This window comes from Sabethes cyaneus, chromosome 3, assembly GCF_943734655.1.
Source record: "Sabethes cyaneus chromosome 3, idSabCyanKW18_F2, whole genome shotgun sequence".
In the NCBI taxonomy this organism is placed as follows: Eukaryota; Metazoa; Arthropoda; class Insecta; order Diptera; family Culicidae; genus Sabethes; species Sabethes cyaneus.
The window spans coordinates 22,542,090-22,560,140 of NC_071355.1; the positions used below are offsets into that span (position 1 = coordinate 22,542,090).

At 40.7% G+C, this 18,051-nt stretch overlaps 1 protein-coding gene across 2 annotated transcripts in view; it reads right to left on the reverse strand.

Annotated features, from left to right (window-relative positions):
* The window catches only part of LOC128744461 (uncharacterized), a 54,724-nt gene that overhangs the window by 1,891 nt on the left and 34,782 nt on the right, over positions 1–18,051 (reverse strand). For both annotated transcript variants that reach the window (XM_053841491.1, XM_053841490.1), the window contains exons 2-3: positions 8,169–8,647; positions 40–1,173 (exon numbers count right to left, since the gene is read on the reverse strand). In XM_053841491.1, coding sequence (XP_053697466.1) covers positions 40–1,173; positions 8,169–8,647 — 1,613 coding nt within the window. The remainder of the gene's footprint in view (positions 1–39; positions 1,174–8,168; positions 8,648–18,051) is intronic.

Sequence of the window (18,051 nt, forward strand, 5' to 3'; positions counted from 1 at the left end):
AACTCAACCCACTATTATGGGAAAAGTATGCAATCTTACCGTTCTTCCAGTCCATCGACGTACTCCTTCTTCCGCTTGCGCGAGTCCTGGGCGGATATCTTGTTTCGGATCTTACGCCGGATTCGCTTCAGCTCTCGTTCTTCATGCTTGGTCAGTGGGTAACTGGTCGGCAGACTGATTCCTTCCTTTGCGAGCAAACGTTTTTCTTCCGTTGTGAGAACGAGCTTCTGATAGCCTCCGGAAGCGGTTTTCCCATTGCCAACGACGCTATCATCGCCATCCAAGTCGTCGTCTTGGTCCAGTTCGGCATCCGAATCGCTGACCATTTGCTGCTGCTGCTGCTGCTGTTGAACTTGCTCGATGACGGAATTGCTTTGCTGCATAATGTCCTCAAAGACAAAGCTTTCGTTATCACTGGCATTTTGCGTTGCGTCGCTATCATCAACAATTAACTGCTCTTTAGGTAGAACTACGTTTTTCTGAATTAAGCCTTGTTTCGATTGCTGTAGCAGATTGGCAGCAGCCAGCTTGATGTTGGCCGATTTAGTCTTTAGATTAGCTGAATTCACAATTTTGATGGTACGAAGGTCCTGAATGGAAACCGGTACCAGAATTGAGCGTCCGTTCTGCTGCTGTTGCTGCTGAACGCGGTAGATTTTCCGGACACCCGTTTGTCCATTGCCTGGGGCGGAGGTTAGTACTACATTCTTGTTGTTTATGAAAACGGTTCCGTTGGCTCGGCCGGCGGTTACATTCGGTGCGGCAGTACCGTTCTTCAGCTGAAGGGTAACTTTTTTGTTGGCATTCGATCCGTTCGCTACGGTTACAGTTTGGCCGCTTTTAGCCGCCGGCGCAACCCGGTAGATTTTCACTTCCTTTCCGTTGGCAAATTGTGCCGGCGAGGGTTGATTTTTGATGGGGGTCTTTTTTGCCGGAATAACGGTTTTTACCGTTTGGTATTGAACCTTTTCTGTTTTAACGACCGACGGAGCAGTCGGAGCAGCGACGGTTTGTACCGTCTGCTGGAAAGCGACCGCTTGCGGTTTCTGGATTGGCTGCGGAGTCAGCTGCTTGACATAGCGGGGTGGTGAGTTCTGACCGCCACGCTCGCTAATCGACGGACCAGGGGAAGAGAGAGCCGGGCTGAGTGCTTCATAGTCCGTTGCGGGGTCGCTGCAAGAGTGAGAAGACACTGGTTGTTAAATATTGTTGGGAAAATATGCTGGTATATCGTGGATTGAATTTAAGTTTATTCTAGAACTTGTTTTAATCGATAATCTAGAAAACTAGAGAGATTGGGAGCAATGTAAATTCTTAAAAAAAATGTCCTCAAACCCTATGTCACTTGACAGTTCGTTTTATTATCATTAGATACGATCGAAGCAAACTGTGATCGAGAGCGGTCGAGAAAAATTTTTCGCAGGAAATTATTTGAAGTCGTAAAATTTCGTTTAGTTTATTCAAGCTAATGTGCAGGTGATATTTTGTGCATATTTCGCAAATGACGGAAAGATGGCTTGCAGTTTTTTCAACGCATTTGGCTTTTTAAGATCTTCAGGGTACGCGGTTCGATAAAATCAAATTTCTATTTTGTGAAGGAGAAACTGTGCTTTTGTGGATATTTAAGCCTAGTATCGACCTGAAAAGAAATGGGTAAAAAGATAGGCCAAGAAATGCTAAAGAAAAGATTTTCCGTTTGCGATTTCTTTACCAGTATGCACCTCACAAGAAATATTGTTTTACTTTCAGATGGCGCAGTTTTACATGCTAGTGAATTGAAACGTCACTTTTCCGTACGGAATAATATCCGGCGCAATTATTACCACAAGAAAAAATGACAGATAATTGCTTGCCTTGCAGTTGTCAAAATTTCTTCGGTAAATACCAGGATTTTTTCTTGAGCTGTTTTCTTTTCAGCTGGATACTAGGCTTTAGGCTGCCTAATCAAATGGCGAAGAATTCCAGTTTTCAATTTCAAGAATGTTTGATCAACTTATTTGAGTACACAAACGTGGTAGCATTTTATTTATACTTTTAAGAAAAAATATGGATAAAATTATTCGTCACGATTTCGAAGGAATTCTCAAACTTTTCCTGTAATAAGGCTCATTAGGCGGCGCCCACTTTCTTCGTCCATCGTTTTGGCTATCTTATTCCACCAGGTCTATCTGATTGATGCCTTTGATAACTTTTCCCTTTGCCTTGAGTCCTCCTTTTCATGATTGCCCAGTAATTCTCAAAAGGACGGAACTGGGGGAAATTACGTGGGTTAAGGTCTTTCGAAACAAACTGGACCCCTTTCTCTGCAGTCTGCATACCATTCTTGAACGACTTTGCTGTGATGACAGCTTGCCAAATCTGGCCAAAACGCCGAGCCGAGCCGTTGCCAAGTAAAATTTTTGACCTGGCATTTGCCCGAAGTCAGCCGTGACATAGGTTTCATCGTCCATCAGAAGATACCCACCGAACTTGGTTAGCACCCAGTCGTAGAGCTTTCGAGCACGGATTTTGGCCACCTTATTCTGTTTTATGGTTCGGTTTGGCTGTTTGCTAGCTCAATACGACTTGATTCCTTCTCGGAGTCGAATTCTCCTCATGGTACTATGGGCAGCACCGAATTTTCTGGACAAATCACGTTCCGACAGATTGGGATTCATTTTGATGGTTTTCAAAATCTTACCACGCACTTTCCGGTCGACAGTTTCACTCCGATGATTAGCTTGAGGCTCCCGAACCGTCGTCAATCTTCCCTTATACCGTTTGATAACGCGCCATACGGTATTTCTGGTCAATTTCAGCTGTTTAGATAGCCTAGATGCAGACCACAATGGAGTTTCCAAATGACTGTGCATAACTTTTTTCCTTCTTTCGGCTACCATGTTGTTTGTTTACGAAATACAGTCGTTTTGCGGAATGTCAAAAATACATAGGTGAAGCTAATAGAATTTTCGACACGTGGGCACTACTTTAAGTTGGATTTCGAGTCTAGTTTTAAACCCAATATAAAACCTATTTATTTCGATTTTTAAGTCCAATTTTATGTTAAACTAGTTGAGCCCGAATCTTACGATCCGGAAAATATAAATGTCAGAATTCAGAATTCCGAAGACTGCGGGTACATTCCATTGGCCAGTGTTTGCAAAGATGTTTAATCTTTGTATTAGTTCTTTGAGTTCTTATATTGCATAATATAGCTCTAAGAAGTTGTACCTAAAAGAGTCATAGCCGGAATCTGAAACAAATAGTATTTATGGTCGCATTGGATTTTATTTAACTGAATAAAAACTTCTGGCTGTTTGCAACATTTATGTAGTCTGATTAGAGTAAAATGCTGCTTAGAAAATTCTTGATCGTTTACTATCATTAACTCATTTTTTGAAATTTTACGACTTGGTTCGGTCTGATTTAACACCGACCATATGATATCGCGACAAGCAATCGAGTCAAGCAGTTGGGCCGAGCAGTCGAGTCGAACAGTCAAGTCGAGCAGTCAAATCGAGCAGTCTAGTCGAGCTGTTAAATCAAGCTGTTCAGTCAAGCAGTCCGGACGAGCAGTTGAATCGAGTAGTCGAGTCGAGCAGTTAAATTGAGCAGTTCAGTCGAGCATTTTAATCGAGCAATTAAGTCGAGTAGTCCAGTCGAGCAGTTGAAACGGGTAGTCTAGTTGAGCACTTGAGTCTAGCAGTCGAATCGAATGGTTTAGTCAAGTAGTCGGGTCAAGCGGTTAAGCTGAACAGTTGAGTCGAGCGGTTAAGTCGAGTAGTCCAGTCGAGCAGTTGTATCGAGCATTTGAATCGAGCAATTAAGTCGAGCTGTCGAATCAAACAGAAGACAAGCAGTTGAGTCGAGCAGTCAAATCAAGCTATTCAGTCAAGCAGTTCAACCGAGCAGTTGAGTCGAGTAGTCCAGTCGAGCAGTGCAATCAAGCAGTTGAATCGAGCAGTCTAGTCGAGCAGATAAATCATGCTGCCCAGTCAAGCAGTCGAATCGAACAGTCCAGTCGAGCAGTTCAATCGTGCAGTTAAATAGAGCAGTCAACTCTAGTAGTAAGTCAAGCATATGTGTCAAGTAGTCGAATCGAGTAGTCCACTTGAGCAGTTAAATCGAGCTGTTCAGTCAAGCAGTCAAGTCGATCTGTCCAATCAAGCAGTTGAGTCGAGAAGTCGAATCGAACAGTTCAGTCGAGCAGTTCAGTTGAGCAGTCCATTCGAGCAATCAAATCGAGCAGTCTAATCGACCAGTCCGACCAGAGAATACAGCCCATTGCTACGAAAGCATGACGTCCTGTCAGGGACCTGGTTTTAGTTATTGATAAGCCTCTTATGACGTCCTGTCAGAGACCTGGTTTTCGGTACAGACATAAGCCTCTTATATAAATAGATGATGGTGGAAAACTCCAAATGGAAGTCGCAAAATCAGTGTTAGGCAAAAAAGCAAAGCAAAACAAAGCCTAGGTGCTACATTCCGTTATCGAAACTTGACCTTCTGTTTTTATACGACAGACTTCGCAGCCAGCTGTTAGAGTACAGGACAATTGCAGGGCCGGTTGCTACGATCCCCTATTGACTCTAACAGCCTCTTCCAGCCGAGATTCGAACATACGACGACTGGTTTATTAGGCCAGCATCAAACTAATTTGGTTAGCGGTACCCACCACAGAATTATGTGAAATATTTTTTTCTTGTTTGTCAAGAACCTAAGTCCTAATGACTGAAAACCTTGGGTTTCCTGAATGTTTACCTAATTTGAAAATTCATGTCTCATGAAGCAAACAATAGTCTGTTATTTCTTAGCATATTCACAGATCGATGACCGATGAATTTAGAGGTAGTCCGTCTTCTGCTGCTCTCCAGAATAAGAAGCAAAGGAAAAGAAAAAATCAGACAGAAGGGGAAACAACGGAGGAAAACTATACGAAAGGAAAACGTTACAAAACCTGAACAAACGGGTTAAAATTAGAGAAAAAATGCGAGAGAGAGAGAGAGAGAATAAAAACTGAAAAAAGAATAACGATAAAACGTGACAAAATGGGACCAAAAAGAGAAAATAAAGAGAGAGAAAAGGTGAAAATGTAGAAAATGGAAGGAAAAAGTGGGAAAGCGAGCCAAAAAACAAAAGGACTGGACAGAAAAAGATAAGCGGAAGACAAAAGAATAAAAATGAAAGAAACGAAGGAAAAAACAGAGAAATCGAAGAAAATAAGGATTAATTGAACAAAAAAGGAGGAATAAAAATACGAGAGCAGGAAAATGGAGAAGCGAGAACAGAAAAAGAGGAAGAACGGTACAAAAAAACAAAAAGATGAAAATCAGAGATAAAACGGAACAGAACAGGAACAGCCTCCCAGTTGGCCTCGAGGTATGATGCTGGCCTAATAAGCCAGTCGTCATATGTTCGAATCCCGACTGGGAGAGGCTGTTAGAGTCAATAGGATCGAAGCAACTGGCCCTGCAATTGCCCTGCACCCTAACAGCTGGCTGCGAAGTCTGTCGTATAAAAACAGAAGGTCAAGTTTTGATAACGGAATGTAGCATCTAGGCTTTGCTTTTTTTACAGGAACAGAAAACGCAGAAAAGATGGCTATAATAAGAGGAAGAACGGAACAGGCGAACACGAAAAACGGTATAGAACAGCGGGAAAAGACGAAAAACGGGACCAAAAAAGAAAAAGTCGAAACGGAACAGAAAATGACAAAACAAGACAGGAAAAGATGGGCCTGAAAATGAGAAAAGTAGAAAAAAAATTTAAGAAAAATGGAAACTGGAAAACAATCACGTCTCTGGAAAGGGAAAAGGAAAGAAGAAATGAGGAACAGAGAAAAATGAAACAACGGGCAGAAAAAAGGAAAAACTAGAGTGAAAAGAGGGAATACGATACAAGGAACCAAAAGGAAAATCAAGTATAGCAGGAGAGAAATAGGAAACGAGAAACGAGGAAAACAGGAAAAAGAGCACAAGCGGGATATATAACGAAAAAGAAAGAGAAAAAACCAGATAAGGGGACCGAAAAAAAAATAAAAAACAGGAAAAATGGACTGGTGAACAAGAAAAAGTCATAAAACGGGAGATAAAAAAAAAAAACAAGAAGCCAAAACAAAAAACAAGTTTACGTTTGACCGCGAAAAACTCAGTAACAGTAAAACGAAAAACACACCTGGTGTGGTAGAAGCAAAGGACAGTCATATTACAAATAATAACCGTCGCCGAGGGAGCGTATGTGTTCGAAAGATGGAATACTGATAGGGACAAAACTAGATCTGAGACTAATTAATACATGGGTGTGGTATAGTTTAAATGCGTAAAGCATTCGGGTACCAACCGAGAAATTGTGGGTTGGAGTCCCACTACCACAAGCTACCCAATATTTTTAGCCGCAGATCGAAATTTTCCCAGTATTCAGTCTAACATTTTTCGCACCAAACGCTTCTCTGCTTTAATCAAAACAGACAAAAAATAAGTTTGAAACATGAGGAAAAATAAGACTGAACATAAAAAAAATGGGACGGCAAGCGAAGACAAACGGAACAATGAAACAATAAAATGATATTTTATGCGAAAACCGGACCGTTATCATAAATCATTTTCATACTTTTTGAAACAAAACATCCCAGAATGATTTTTTTCGAATACTTCGCGAACAATTCGCTTCGCTTGGTTCGGTGAGTTTTGCGCGAAGTTTCGTAATAAAAATTGGAAGGAAACTATTGCTGACTGCAAGAAAAATTTCAGCTTCAACAGTGTGCAATCGCGCAATCATAAAAGTGTTATTTTACATTGAATCGTTTCGGTATCTTCGGCGCACCTTTTGCGTTATAAATATTCCAAGCAAAGCAGTGCGCTGCTGCAGGCACTTAAGCGGTTCCCTCTAAAAGAGCATTTTTATGACCGATTGCGCGCCCTTTTGATGGCATTTTTTTTGCAATCAACAATATATGTCAATGATGAAACTGGCACTTTGAAGCGATATTGCGATACATTGGAAACGAGTCTCATTCCATTCTGCTTCTGCTCGTTGTACACCAGATAGTTCAACAAAAGTATGTTTTGTTCGCACTTCGTACGCCAACTTCCGAGGTTTTTTTTTTTTTATCTGCAAATCCAGTCAAAAGTTGGAACAAAGTTACGGTATGACTCGCAAACTACTGAACCGATCAGAGTGAAAATTTGTATTCAGGGGTTTTTGGGGTCGGGGAAGGCTCTTATAATAGTTCGAGACCCCATCTGGAAGGGAGAGCTTTCATACAAATGAAACAGAAATTTCTGAATAACTCGAGAACTAATCAAGCAAATGGATCCAAAGTTGGCATGTGGAGGTTTTTGAAGGCACGAAATGTTTCTATGGAAGGCGAAGGTCCCATACAAATGATACACAAACTTCACACAAACATGAGAATTATCCAGGCAACTACAACACAAAATGTGCTTTCTTTGGGTAAGAAGAGTGTTCCGAGAGAAGTTTGAACCCTTCCTTAGTCAAGAAAGGGGGATGGTTGAGCTACTTGAGCGGCTTGAGGCCGGGTCAGTTAGGATACACAATACAAAGAACCTGCATTTCTAAATCTAACAATCTAAATTTTAGTTCTCAAATGACACCCAAATTTCAAGGCAAAGTCAAGTCTTGAGTTTGTTTTGAGATAGAAAAAAAAACGTAAGAGTAATAATTTAAAAACTTTAATATAACACAGTAAGTGCAAAACTTCGTACTACAGAATGAATGGTAAACGAAGTAGTAAATGGGTTGCACCCATTAATGGATATTCTGAGTGGGAGAATTATTATTCCGCATATTGAAGCATGTGGTACGCTAAAATCGTCACTCTCAAGGCTGTGGTATGCATGTGTCTACTTCGCAGTCGTGAATTCACAACCATATTCATAAAACGCTGTCCCAGATAATGAATCCATAATGTAAAAGTTCTATCGCGACGACTTTGGCTGCAATTCTTTCACACTGAAGCTCGTTGTTTTAAGAAACAAGAAGCGCATGTGGTAAACCCATTAGCATTATTGTGATTCTGCTGGTAGCAATACAGTCTCAACTATGCTCCGTTACTTTCACATTCATTTGGTTTCCATACCTCATTCGCTTACAGTGCTAAGTACCCCACAGACCTACTTTACAACTACCACAACAAAAAACAAAACGGTGATAACTATTTAGGTACTTACAAATCCAAATGGTCGCTCGAAAGTCCACTGTCGGAGGCAGCCGAGGAAAGTGCCTGCTGCTCGGCGTTCCGTTCGAAGATACTAAACTCATTCATCGCATCGTCCGTTTCCATCTTAACCGCCGGCGATCCGGTGATTTCCTGCGGCGACCCGCTGACGAAGTCGTCCTCGTAACCGCTACCGTCCAGCGAAGCGGCACCACTGTTCGGAAATCCGCGGAACTCCTGGTCCGATGCGAGCGAGGACATCGGCGACAGGGCCTGCTCGGTTTGACACTGGCCCAGGGCCAGCCCGCACACCTCCTCGTAGCTGGTGAATCCATTGTGCAGGTTGTTCAGCAAACTGGACGTGATGTCGTTCATGCCGTCGCCCGTTCCAGCCACGGGTCCCGTGACGCTGCCAGCATCGTTGAACAGCAAATTGTTGTCCAGCTGAAACAGGTCCATAAAGTCGTCCGGATTGGAGGACCACTCCTCCGGCTGGAAAGGAAAAGAAAAGAAAGGAAAATATGAGTGTACTGCAAAAAAAAATCGAAAGGTAGGGGATTTATTGGGTGGACGTCGTCGATATTGCATAATTAAATTAAAAGGATTTTGTACGAGAGAGAAACAGGGAAAAGATTCAAGGCGAACGGGTTCGGTTTGATGTAACCGATAGGGTTCAGTTATGAGAAAATAGATGAAATGATCCAGTCTGTCTGGGCCCGAATGGCATGGAAAATTGTCGCTCGTCAATAAAGTCTGCGCACCCGGTTGAAAGTGGTTGCGGTGACTTTATAATCATGTATAAATATTAAATCGGAGAATAGAAAGTAACCGCTCGCGTGGCAGCGTGGTAGAGATTTTTTTTCGGTTACGAAACTTTTTTCTTTTTTATTGGACTGCCTGAAATGAATGGACAATTGGCGAGTGGCCGAAAATAGAAATAAAAAAAAAATGGCGAAGAAGATTGGTTTCTTTTTGTGCTGCTGGAAAACTGTAGAGCACTATGTGAGCGCAGAGTGAACACCTAGTTTGTCATTGGTATTTATTCCATTTGTTCAAAACTAGCAGACAGTAGTACGGTTTGCTATATAAGTACTGGTAACACAGAAATTAATTTTTAATTTAGAAAGCATTTACCCAACAGGAATATTATTGTGTGATAAATCACAAAGTTCGATAGCGCAACAAAACTTGATGTTAGACTGGAAGATATCAGAGGGTTTAGTTGTAATTGGTTAGACTAACATGCTCAACTAGAGTTTGAGAGCTGTAGGTTCGACTCTCGACTTCGCTTAGTCGATATTTATTGTCTAAGACTAAGATTTTCAGTTCATCTTCCCTCCCATGGGTAGGTGGTTTGACGCGTACTTCGGCCAAACGACCTAAAAATTCTTAGTTCCGCATGTAGAATGTTTATAGTTTAAGTTGGATATATGTGTAGTATGTAGTATTGCATAATTTAGCTTTTTGTGTAGCATGTGTCTCGTAAAGCGGAATGGAGCGAAATCGAACGGATTTGATTTTAAATTCAATCCGTTTGGGCCGAAGCACCGGGAGGGCTTACTCAGTTCCCTAGATAAATTGCTGGTATGCACAGAAATTTCTCTAGAAAACTGAAACCAAATCCTACCCACCATTCATGAGATTTTGACTTACTCATGAAAATTAAAATGTATCGCTAGTTAGAACGAACGAGTGTTCAAAAATGATGTGATGTCTTTATTTGCGTAATCGAGACATTTTCTATGAGATTGCCATAGAATTTGTGGCTGTTATGCGATTATGGACAGCACAGCACTGAAAAATATACACACACGTACATGTATACATGTGTATGCATGTATGAGTGTGCATGGGTGTATAGGTACGAATGAATATATGTTTGAGTGTTCTATGATGAGTCGGAAATTCTTCTTATACCTATGCTGCCAAATTACAATTATTAATGGGCAGGAAGTTATAGTCAGTAGCTGTGTTCCTGTGTCAGTTTCCTATGCTATTACTATTATTACTAATATTGCTATCGTTGCTGTTACTGTCACCTCTATTGTATTGTTTGGATGTAATTATAATTATTTTTTTTTTTCCCTCCTTTATTAGAATGATTTGCATGTCTTGTGACTAACCGCGTTAACGGTATTCAACTAACAACATAAAATGATCATGAATGACGCTGTTTGTCTCCCAAGGGCCTTCCTAATGCTGATGAGCTTCTGTCGGAGAGTCCATCAAGTCGAACGGTGGCAACTCACCGGCGGCCTGTTCCTCTCCATTCTTGCGGCTGTCGTCGCGGTCGGACTTAGTGGATCTCTCGAAAAGCCTTATAGCCTCGATATATATTTTGTTCTGTCCATTGCCCAATGCTGGCAGACGTCAACTGAAATTCCATTTCTAACTAAATCTTTTTAGAGTTAAAACTTCTTCAAACAAAAACAGGTATTCGATTTTCTGGCTGATTCAAGCGATAGCGAAGGGCTGTCCTCAATCATTTCCACTTCCTAAAATGGGGTCATAGTACATAATATATGGCCGTGGTATGAGGATTTTTTTTTTTTTTTTTTTTTTTTTTCGATTCAATACCATCCTCACAGAATTATCAACGTCGTTAACATCTTATTAAGTCTTGCTTTAGTGACAGCTTGCACTTAAGATCTAACACGGCATATATACATATCTCCAAGTGAAGTTCTTTTTGATCCACCTCATCTCTTCTTAGTTACAGAATCATTTCAATTGACCACGGTCTGAAGAGCATACCGACAAATCGGTTGACTACCGCTACAAATATGCAATTAATGCCACCGGGAATAATACGAGCGAGTACCAGTCCCCATTATATCGCATCTGCTCTATTTTTCGGAAGTTCAAGTAGTTTTTCGATAGTTCTGAGCGATAATATTGCTCTTGAATAATATTCCGCACAAAATATTCGAAAATTTACGCCATCAGCTACAATACTGCAAAGATGGTAGATAAAGAGGCGGCTGTGGCTTTTAATGAGCATAGGTTGTTGAACAGCGCTGGGTCAATCGTGATGACATGGGTATTTGGGAGATGAGTAGCGTCCAGCCTAGCGAGTAGTTAGTCGGTAGTAACATAGGTGATGGTCAGACATAGAATTCTCGTGATATTACTAACTTGAAAATTGCAATCAACATGTTGACTAAAAATTTCCTCTTTTCTTTTCTTTTCTTTTCTTTCTTTTCTGCCTGATCTCTATCGCTTCTTCTCACGGCAACAATAATGTTGCCGTGAGGGGAGGCAAGAGATCAGCCACAGATGACCACACTGGTGACAACGATGGAGAGGACGGCCGGCGTGGAGCCTGCTTTAGGTTCAATTAAGATTGACTACGAACAAGACGAGGAAACAAAAAAGGAAGGAGAAAACAAGATAAGTACAAGCCATCTTATGCTATATTGACCAAGCACACAATTATATCAAGCCAAGTTCTGTCACTCTTCTTCCGCCCATTAATCCATAATCACCAATACATTATGGAGCTAGCGTAATCCGCACGGATTCTTTTAACATTATCACAACCACCTTATCTCAGCCCTGGACAGACTTGGCTCTAACTGCCCCACCTTGTGCTGCAAACAGAAACAGAAACAGAAGACTAAGATTTTCAGTTCATCTTATTTTTGATTTGTCACATTAAACATTTACTCTTCGCGGAAAAGAAAAAGTAAAGTGACTTATAGTCGATTAAAGGAAGAAAAAAAAATTATTACTTTTTTGAATCAAATCAGTTCATGATACATTTGAGATTTGACCTAATTGGTTCAACAATGCTTACTCTGAATTGTCGTTCTTATTCTCTCATGATTTGCCTTTGTTTTTCCGTCTTTCATCTTTCACTTTTCGTCATTTGGTTGCTTGGTCTATTATCTTTAAATTTTCGGTTGCTGTGTTATGCGTACTGAGTCACGTTTTGCTGTCAGTTTATTTATTTATTCATCTCCAACATTTAGTTGCACAGATTTCTTACTAAATTATTCCCTTAATTCTAACTTTTTAGGTAACCTTGCTCATATCAAAATCAAATACACTTGACGTTTCATTAAAAGCTCTACAGCACATAAAAACACCCTTTACGATACATAACTTGAATCTGTTAATAGACTGAAAATTGGTCTTTTGCCCTATTTATAGTCTTTTGAACGTTTTTGTTGTCTTTTTTGACTTTTTTATCACTTCTTTTGTGTTTTTTTTACGTAGGACTACGTCTTACGGCAAGTTTTGAGATAGGGTGTCATTCCAAAAAATCGAAAAATGCGAGCGTCTCGAAAAATGATAGGTTTTGAACGCTAATAGCTCAGCGGTTTTCCGATCGATTTTCAATATTTTTACACCAATCGATTGGAAAATCTTCTAAGAATTGGCCTAAATGTAGAAAAGTATGGATTCTTGATGTTGAACTATTGAAAAATTGAAAATATTGAACCTATGTTTTACCAGAATTCTTGCTTCGTGATTGGTTGTTGGAAATGACGTCATCAAAGTAGAAACGCGTTTTCACGCTTTGGCTTATAATTCAGTCAATTTTCAATAGATTTCCAAGATATTTACACCAATTGATCGGAAAATCGATTTGGAAAATACAGAAAACTATTGATTTTCAATGCGCGTCATTGCAAAATTCAATTATTGCCATATTTTTGCGTTCCCTCGTCAGTGCTTCCCTAGCATGGATGACAGAAATATATACGATACAAGCTTCCTTATGATTATGTTTAATTTACGCCCTATAGAATCCGATCGAAAAATGTTGAGTAGAAGCTGAGCGTGTGTTAGAGCTGGAACCGCCCAGCTAGCTTCGAGGTACGATGCTTGTGTATTAAGCCAGTCGTCGTATGTTCGAATTTCGGCTAGGCGGTGCTTGCTAGTTAGAGTCAGTAGGATTGTTGCACTGGCCCCGTAATTTTCCTGTACTCTAACAGCCGGCTACGAAGTCTGTCGATAAAGAAGGGTAATGTCTAAAGACGGTATAAACCCATGGCTTTGCTTTTTGTGTTAGAGCTGGAGCACTCGTTTCGCTGCCGTGAAGGAATATCTGGCTGCTGAAGATCCGGAATTGGCAGAAAATATGCTGCTCGCGACAACGAAACGATCAGAAATTATCGTCACTTGCAGCTGGCCATCCGCAACAACGAAGAGTTGAACAAATTGCTGTCCCGTGTCACCACTGCTCAGAGAAGTGTCTTTCCAAACATCCAAGCTGTTTTGTTGCTGCCCAAGAAGATGGAAAAGAAGGTTTCAATTTTCAACATATCACGTCGACAAAATGTTCTTTTAAGGACAAGACATAATGTTCATGAAGATTTGAGGAATTTTCGCTCACTGATTTTAACTCTATTTAATTTAGACTGATTCTAGTTGTTCGCTTCTCATCAAATAATTTTAACCGATCACCTCTTGCGCTTCTGTTCGCTTGTTGCTGCTGGTTGAATTGGCCGTCTCGGAAGGTAAGAAGCAGCCAACAAATATACTCGCTCAATATATTCGGTCAAGCGTCAAAATGTATAAAACCAAGGGTTTAATAAAATGAAATAGTTTTAGTAACATCTTTTGCATCTTCATATAAGAATTTGTTCGTTCTTCAAAGAACGGTTTTCGGTAATTGATGAAACCTAGGAAACTTGGAACTTAGGGCTTTTCACTCGGTTTTCTTTAGCAACACAAATTTATCCATTACCAATGCTACAGTAATAATACGTAGCGTAATTTTTCTATGGCAGCAAAAGGCGAATGGCTCATTGGTAACTTTGCTCTTTTGTACAGACTGAAATTGAAATGCTCCATTTTATTTAACGTAGATGATAGAATGAAGGCCCATGAAAAATAGGTGTGACCGATTCTCGTCGCTTGCTCTGGTACATAACACAAGGTAAGCCGCGAATTCAGCATTATTCAAACGCTAGCTGACGCGTGCACGTCTGCAGTTCCCGGTCGCTCGTGTTCATCGGCTGCTGAGGAAAGGAAAGTATGCTGAGCGTGTAGTAGAGCTGGAGCACTCGTTTCGCGCCGTGATGAAATATCTGGCTGCCGAAGTTCTGGAATTGGCAGGAAATATGCTGCACGCGACAACAAAACGACCAGAAGCATCCCACGTCACTTGCAGCTGGCCACTTGGAGTGGTATTTCATCGTGATTCAGGACCACACACGAACGGTTTCGTTGATCTCATAGCTGCTGAGGCTTTCCGGTTGGTCCGTTGCAACAAGCCGTGCCTGGTTTGCGGTTATCGGTATTCCAATTTACCGAACAGAGAAATACGTTAGGTGCGTTAGTGCAAGTTTATTGCAAGCTGGAGTTATGATAATCAAACAATCGGCCCTTTTAAGGGCCACACAACGATTGAAGAGTTTATTATATTTTCTTGCCCAGGTAATACCGTAATAATACAGGCAACGAGGGAAAAGTTGAATATTTCGCCATTGCGGACGACCAATAAATGACGGAAATAAGTTTTCTGGTCACGGGCGACATTTTCTACGACTTCCAAAACGTCTGCAGGTTGTAAATGCTTTATCAGTGTTCTTTTGTAAGCCGCAGAAAAGTTGCGCAAAATTTCAACTTCTTGAAAACTCGCGCGTACCGTCTACCGATTACTCGAGGAAAAGCACTATTCAACGTAGAAACATATAAAAATTTATTTACTTATTTATTTATTGGTTTAGTTACTGACTTGGTTTCGTTTTAATAAAATATATTCAATCAATTCATGGATATAACTCCAAAATCGGTTGAGGATTGAATGTATACAATGTTTCTACTTTGATAAACGTTACGTTTACGTATGCAGCTTGTATACAGGAAGAACATACATGGATACATCCTATTATCGCTACAAAGAGACTTACGTGGTCCTATGTCACCTATGCGGTCGTGTCTTGTGCACAACCCCTCTGATTTTTTTCGTTATTTAGTTTTTTGTTAAGACAACACAAATATTGTCTTTTTACTGCCTTTTGGTCGGTCTTTTGTCTTGCTATATATTTCTCATGTTTTATTGCTTTCTTGGCGATTTTTCAATATCTTTTTGTCGTTGTATTGGTTTTGTCTTTTCGTCAACTTTTCAACATATTTTCGCCATCTTCGCTTCATCAGTTTTCCGTAATCTTTTCATCGCATTTTCGTCGTCTCTTCATCCTCCTTTTTTCACCTTTTTGTTGTGTTTTCTGAAAGCTTAAAAATTCTTCAGTTTTTTCTTATCACGTGAAAAGAGTAAACCTAACTATATAGGAGCATATAGGACAAGGATTCAACCTACTTGGAGGTTTTAAAGAATTACGCGTTATTTGCTCGACAGTAGCTAAGAATTTTAAGGTTCGTTCGTTGTCTTTTCGTCATTGTGCTGTCGTACATTTTACTTTTTGACGCCCTTTCATCGTCTTTTTGTCATCTCAGTCATATTTGTGTCATGTTTTCATGGTTTATTGTCATTTTTTCATAGTATTTTCGTTGTTTTTGACGTCTGCTTTTTGCCGTCGGCGATTTTTTGCCGTTTGTATCGTATTTTCGTCGTTTCGCAGTTTTTGGTCTTTTCGTTACTTTTTTGTCATTCTTTCGCCATTCAATTTGTTGTCAAAACAACAAAAATGTTGCCTTTTAGTTATTCTTTTGTCGTCTTTCTGCCATATATGTGTAATTTTTTTGGAATGTTTTATTGCCTTTTTGGCGCAGTCTTTTTGTTGCAGTATTGGTTTTGTCTATTCGACAACATTTCCTAGTATTTTCGCCATCTTTTCATCAGTTTTTCGTAAACTTTTTATTGCATTTTCGTCGTCTCTTCGTTGCCCTTTTTACGCCTTTTTGCTGTGTTTTCTGAAAGCTCAAAAATTCAACAGTTTTTGCTTATCACGTAAAAAGAGTAAACCTGGGAATGAAATGGGGAAGGCAAATGAGGAAGCGTCCAACATAGCTCAAGCCATCCCAAGCCCCTACCTAGTGCCTCCACGTGGCCTTACTCGGTAATGCTCTATTGAGTAGCCAAGCTAGCAGGTGCGATGTTGAGTGGTTCCCTGAGAACATATGTCACTTTTTTCCCGAACTCCAACCAGAAAGATCAGTATTACTATCTCTGTGAATATAATACGGGCAGAGAGTGAAAGCCTAGTAGTACCAACTAGTATCCTCGATCGACCATATCCTCCAAAAGGGCCGGGAATACAGAGTTCCCACGCATCATTTGTTCGTTGACTTCAAAGCCGCATACGATACCATCGACCGGAAAGAGCTATGGAAAATCATGGACGAGAACAGCTTTCCCAGGAAGCTCATTAAACTGATTAAATCTACGATGGATGGTACACAGTGCTGAGTTCGGATTTTGGGTGGATTGTCAAGTTCATACGAATCACACAGAGGGCTTCGTCATGCCTGCTGTTCAACATAGCGCTACAAGGCGTTATAAACCGAGCGGATATCAACACGGGCACGATATTCAAGGTATCCAGAAGGTGGCTAAAGCTGGACGGATACGATGGGCAGGGCATGTTGTAAGAATGCCGGACAACTCCCCTGCAAAGATGGTGTTCACGTCAAATCCGGTAGGAACAAGGCGACCAGGAGCGCAGCGAGCAAGATGGTTAGACCAGGTGGAGCGAGATCTGGCGGAGAGTACTCTGTGTCCGAGGAATTGGAGAGCGGTAGCCCTCAACCGAGTTACATGGAGAAACTTTGTTAAACAGGCTTTGTCTTTGGACGGCAAGCCACCTAAGTAAGTAGTAAGTATCCTCGATCGACCTCAGCTTCGCTTTGACATATTGGCTAGATTTTATTAATTAGGAATCACAGTGACGCCATTGTCGTTGTACCACTGTTTGGTCGAATTTGAACAGATACAATTCGCCATGTTGGACCAGAAATGGTAACAACCTCTTTTGTAGGCATTCTTTTTGACAAATTACTTGTTCCAGAAATTACGATGTATTTTACAGTTTTCAGTTTTATTTTTCGTACCAACGTCGCAATCGTAGTTTGTCAGCAAATTTTCGTAGAACTTCTTTGAGCATTTTTTATCGCCAGATTTTACTTTGAATTACGAACTAGTGCCTCGAGTCTTCTCAAACCAGCCCTCTCATTTGCTTGGCGAAACTCTTGTCTTTCTCACTACTCACTACTACTTTCTCACTCTCTTTCGATACCAACATGGTGTTCGGTTTGAAAAGGCCCAACAATTTCGAAATAGTTTTAGGAGTTTCAGGATGTTCCTTTTGTTTCCGGGTATTTCCAATGGATGGTTAGACATTTTGCAAATCGTTTCAGGATAGCGCACACCGTGCATTTGTTATAGTTAAAAAGTTCAGCAGTCAACTTACGTGCGGATAGACCGGGATTTTCATTACGAGTGTGCAGTATCGTTTGGCAACGCGATTGTTCTGCGTGACACCATGCTCATAAAATGTCTGTCGACAAAGAAGGGTCAAGTCTTTTTGCTCATAAAATGAGGGCCTTTGCATTAGCTCCCTAAGAAACACAGTTTCTACCGCCATCAGCATCAAACCTAGAAATCGGTTTTGTCTCACTGTCGTCCTCATGTAATTTTTCAATCGACCCTAGCGAACCAATTCAAGAATAAAACCCTTACTACGATGCACGCAGATGATGGCAAATAGGCTTAAGCCTGCAAAACACCACAAGCAACATCGCTGAACCATAAAATAAGAAAATGTTACGACGGATGCATGCAGATAACGGCAATCGCGCTCTATTTTCATATCTAATAGAAGTTGTTTCACATTCTCTTTTTACATCCTTCACTGGTACTGAATCACCACAAGGACCAATCTGTTGATATGTTTGTTCAATGAGATCGCTGAACCAACACAACGCTCTCGTCGGGTTGAACCTTTACCTCGTTAGCTTCGTAGTTAAAAAAAATGGAATTGTAA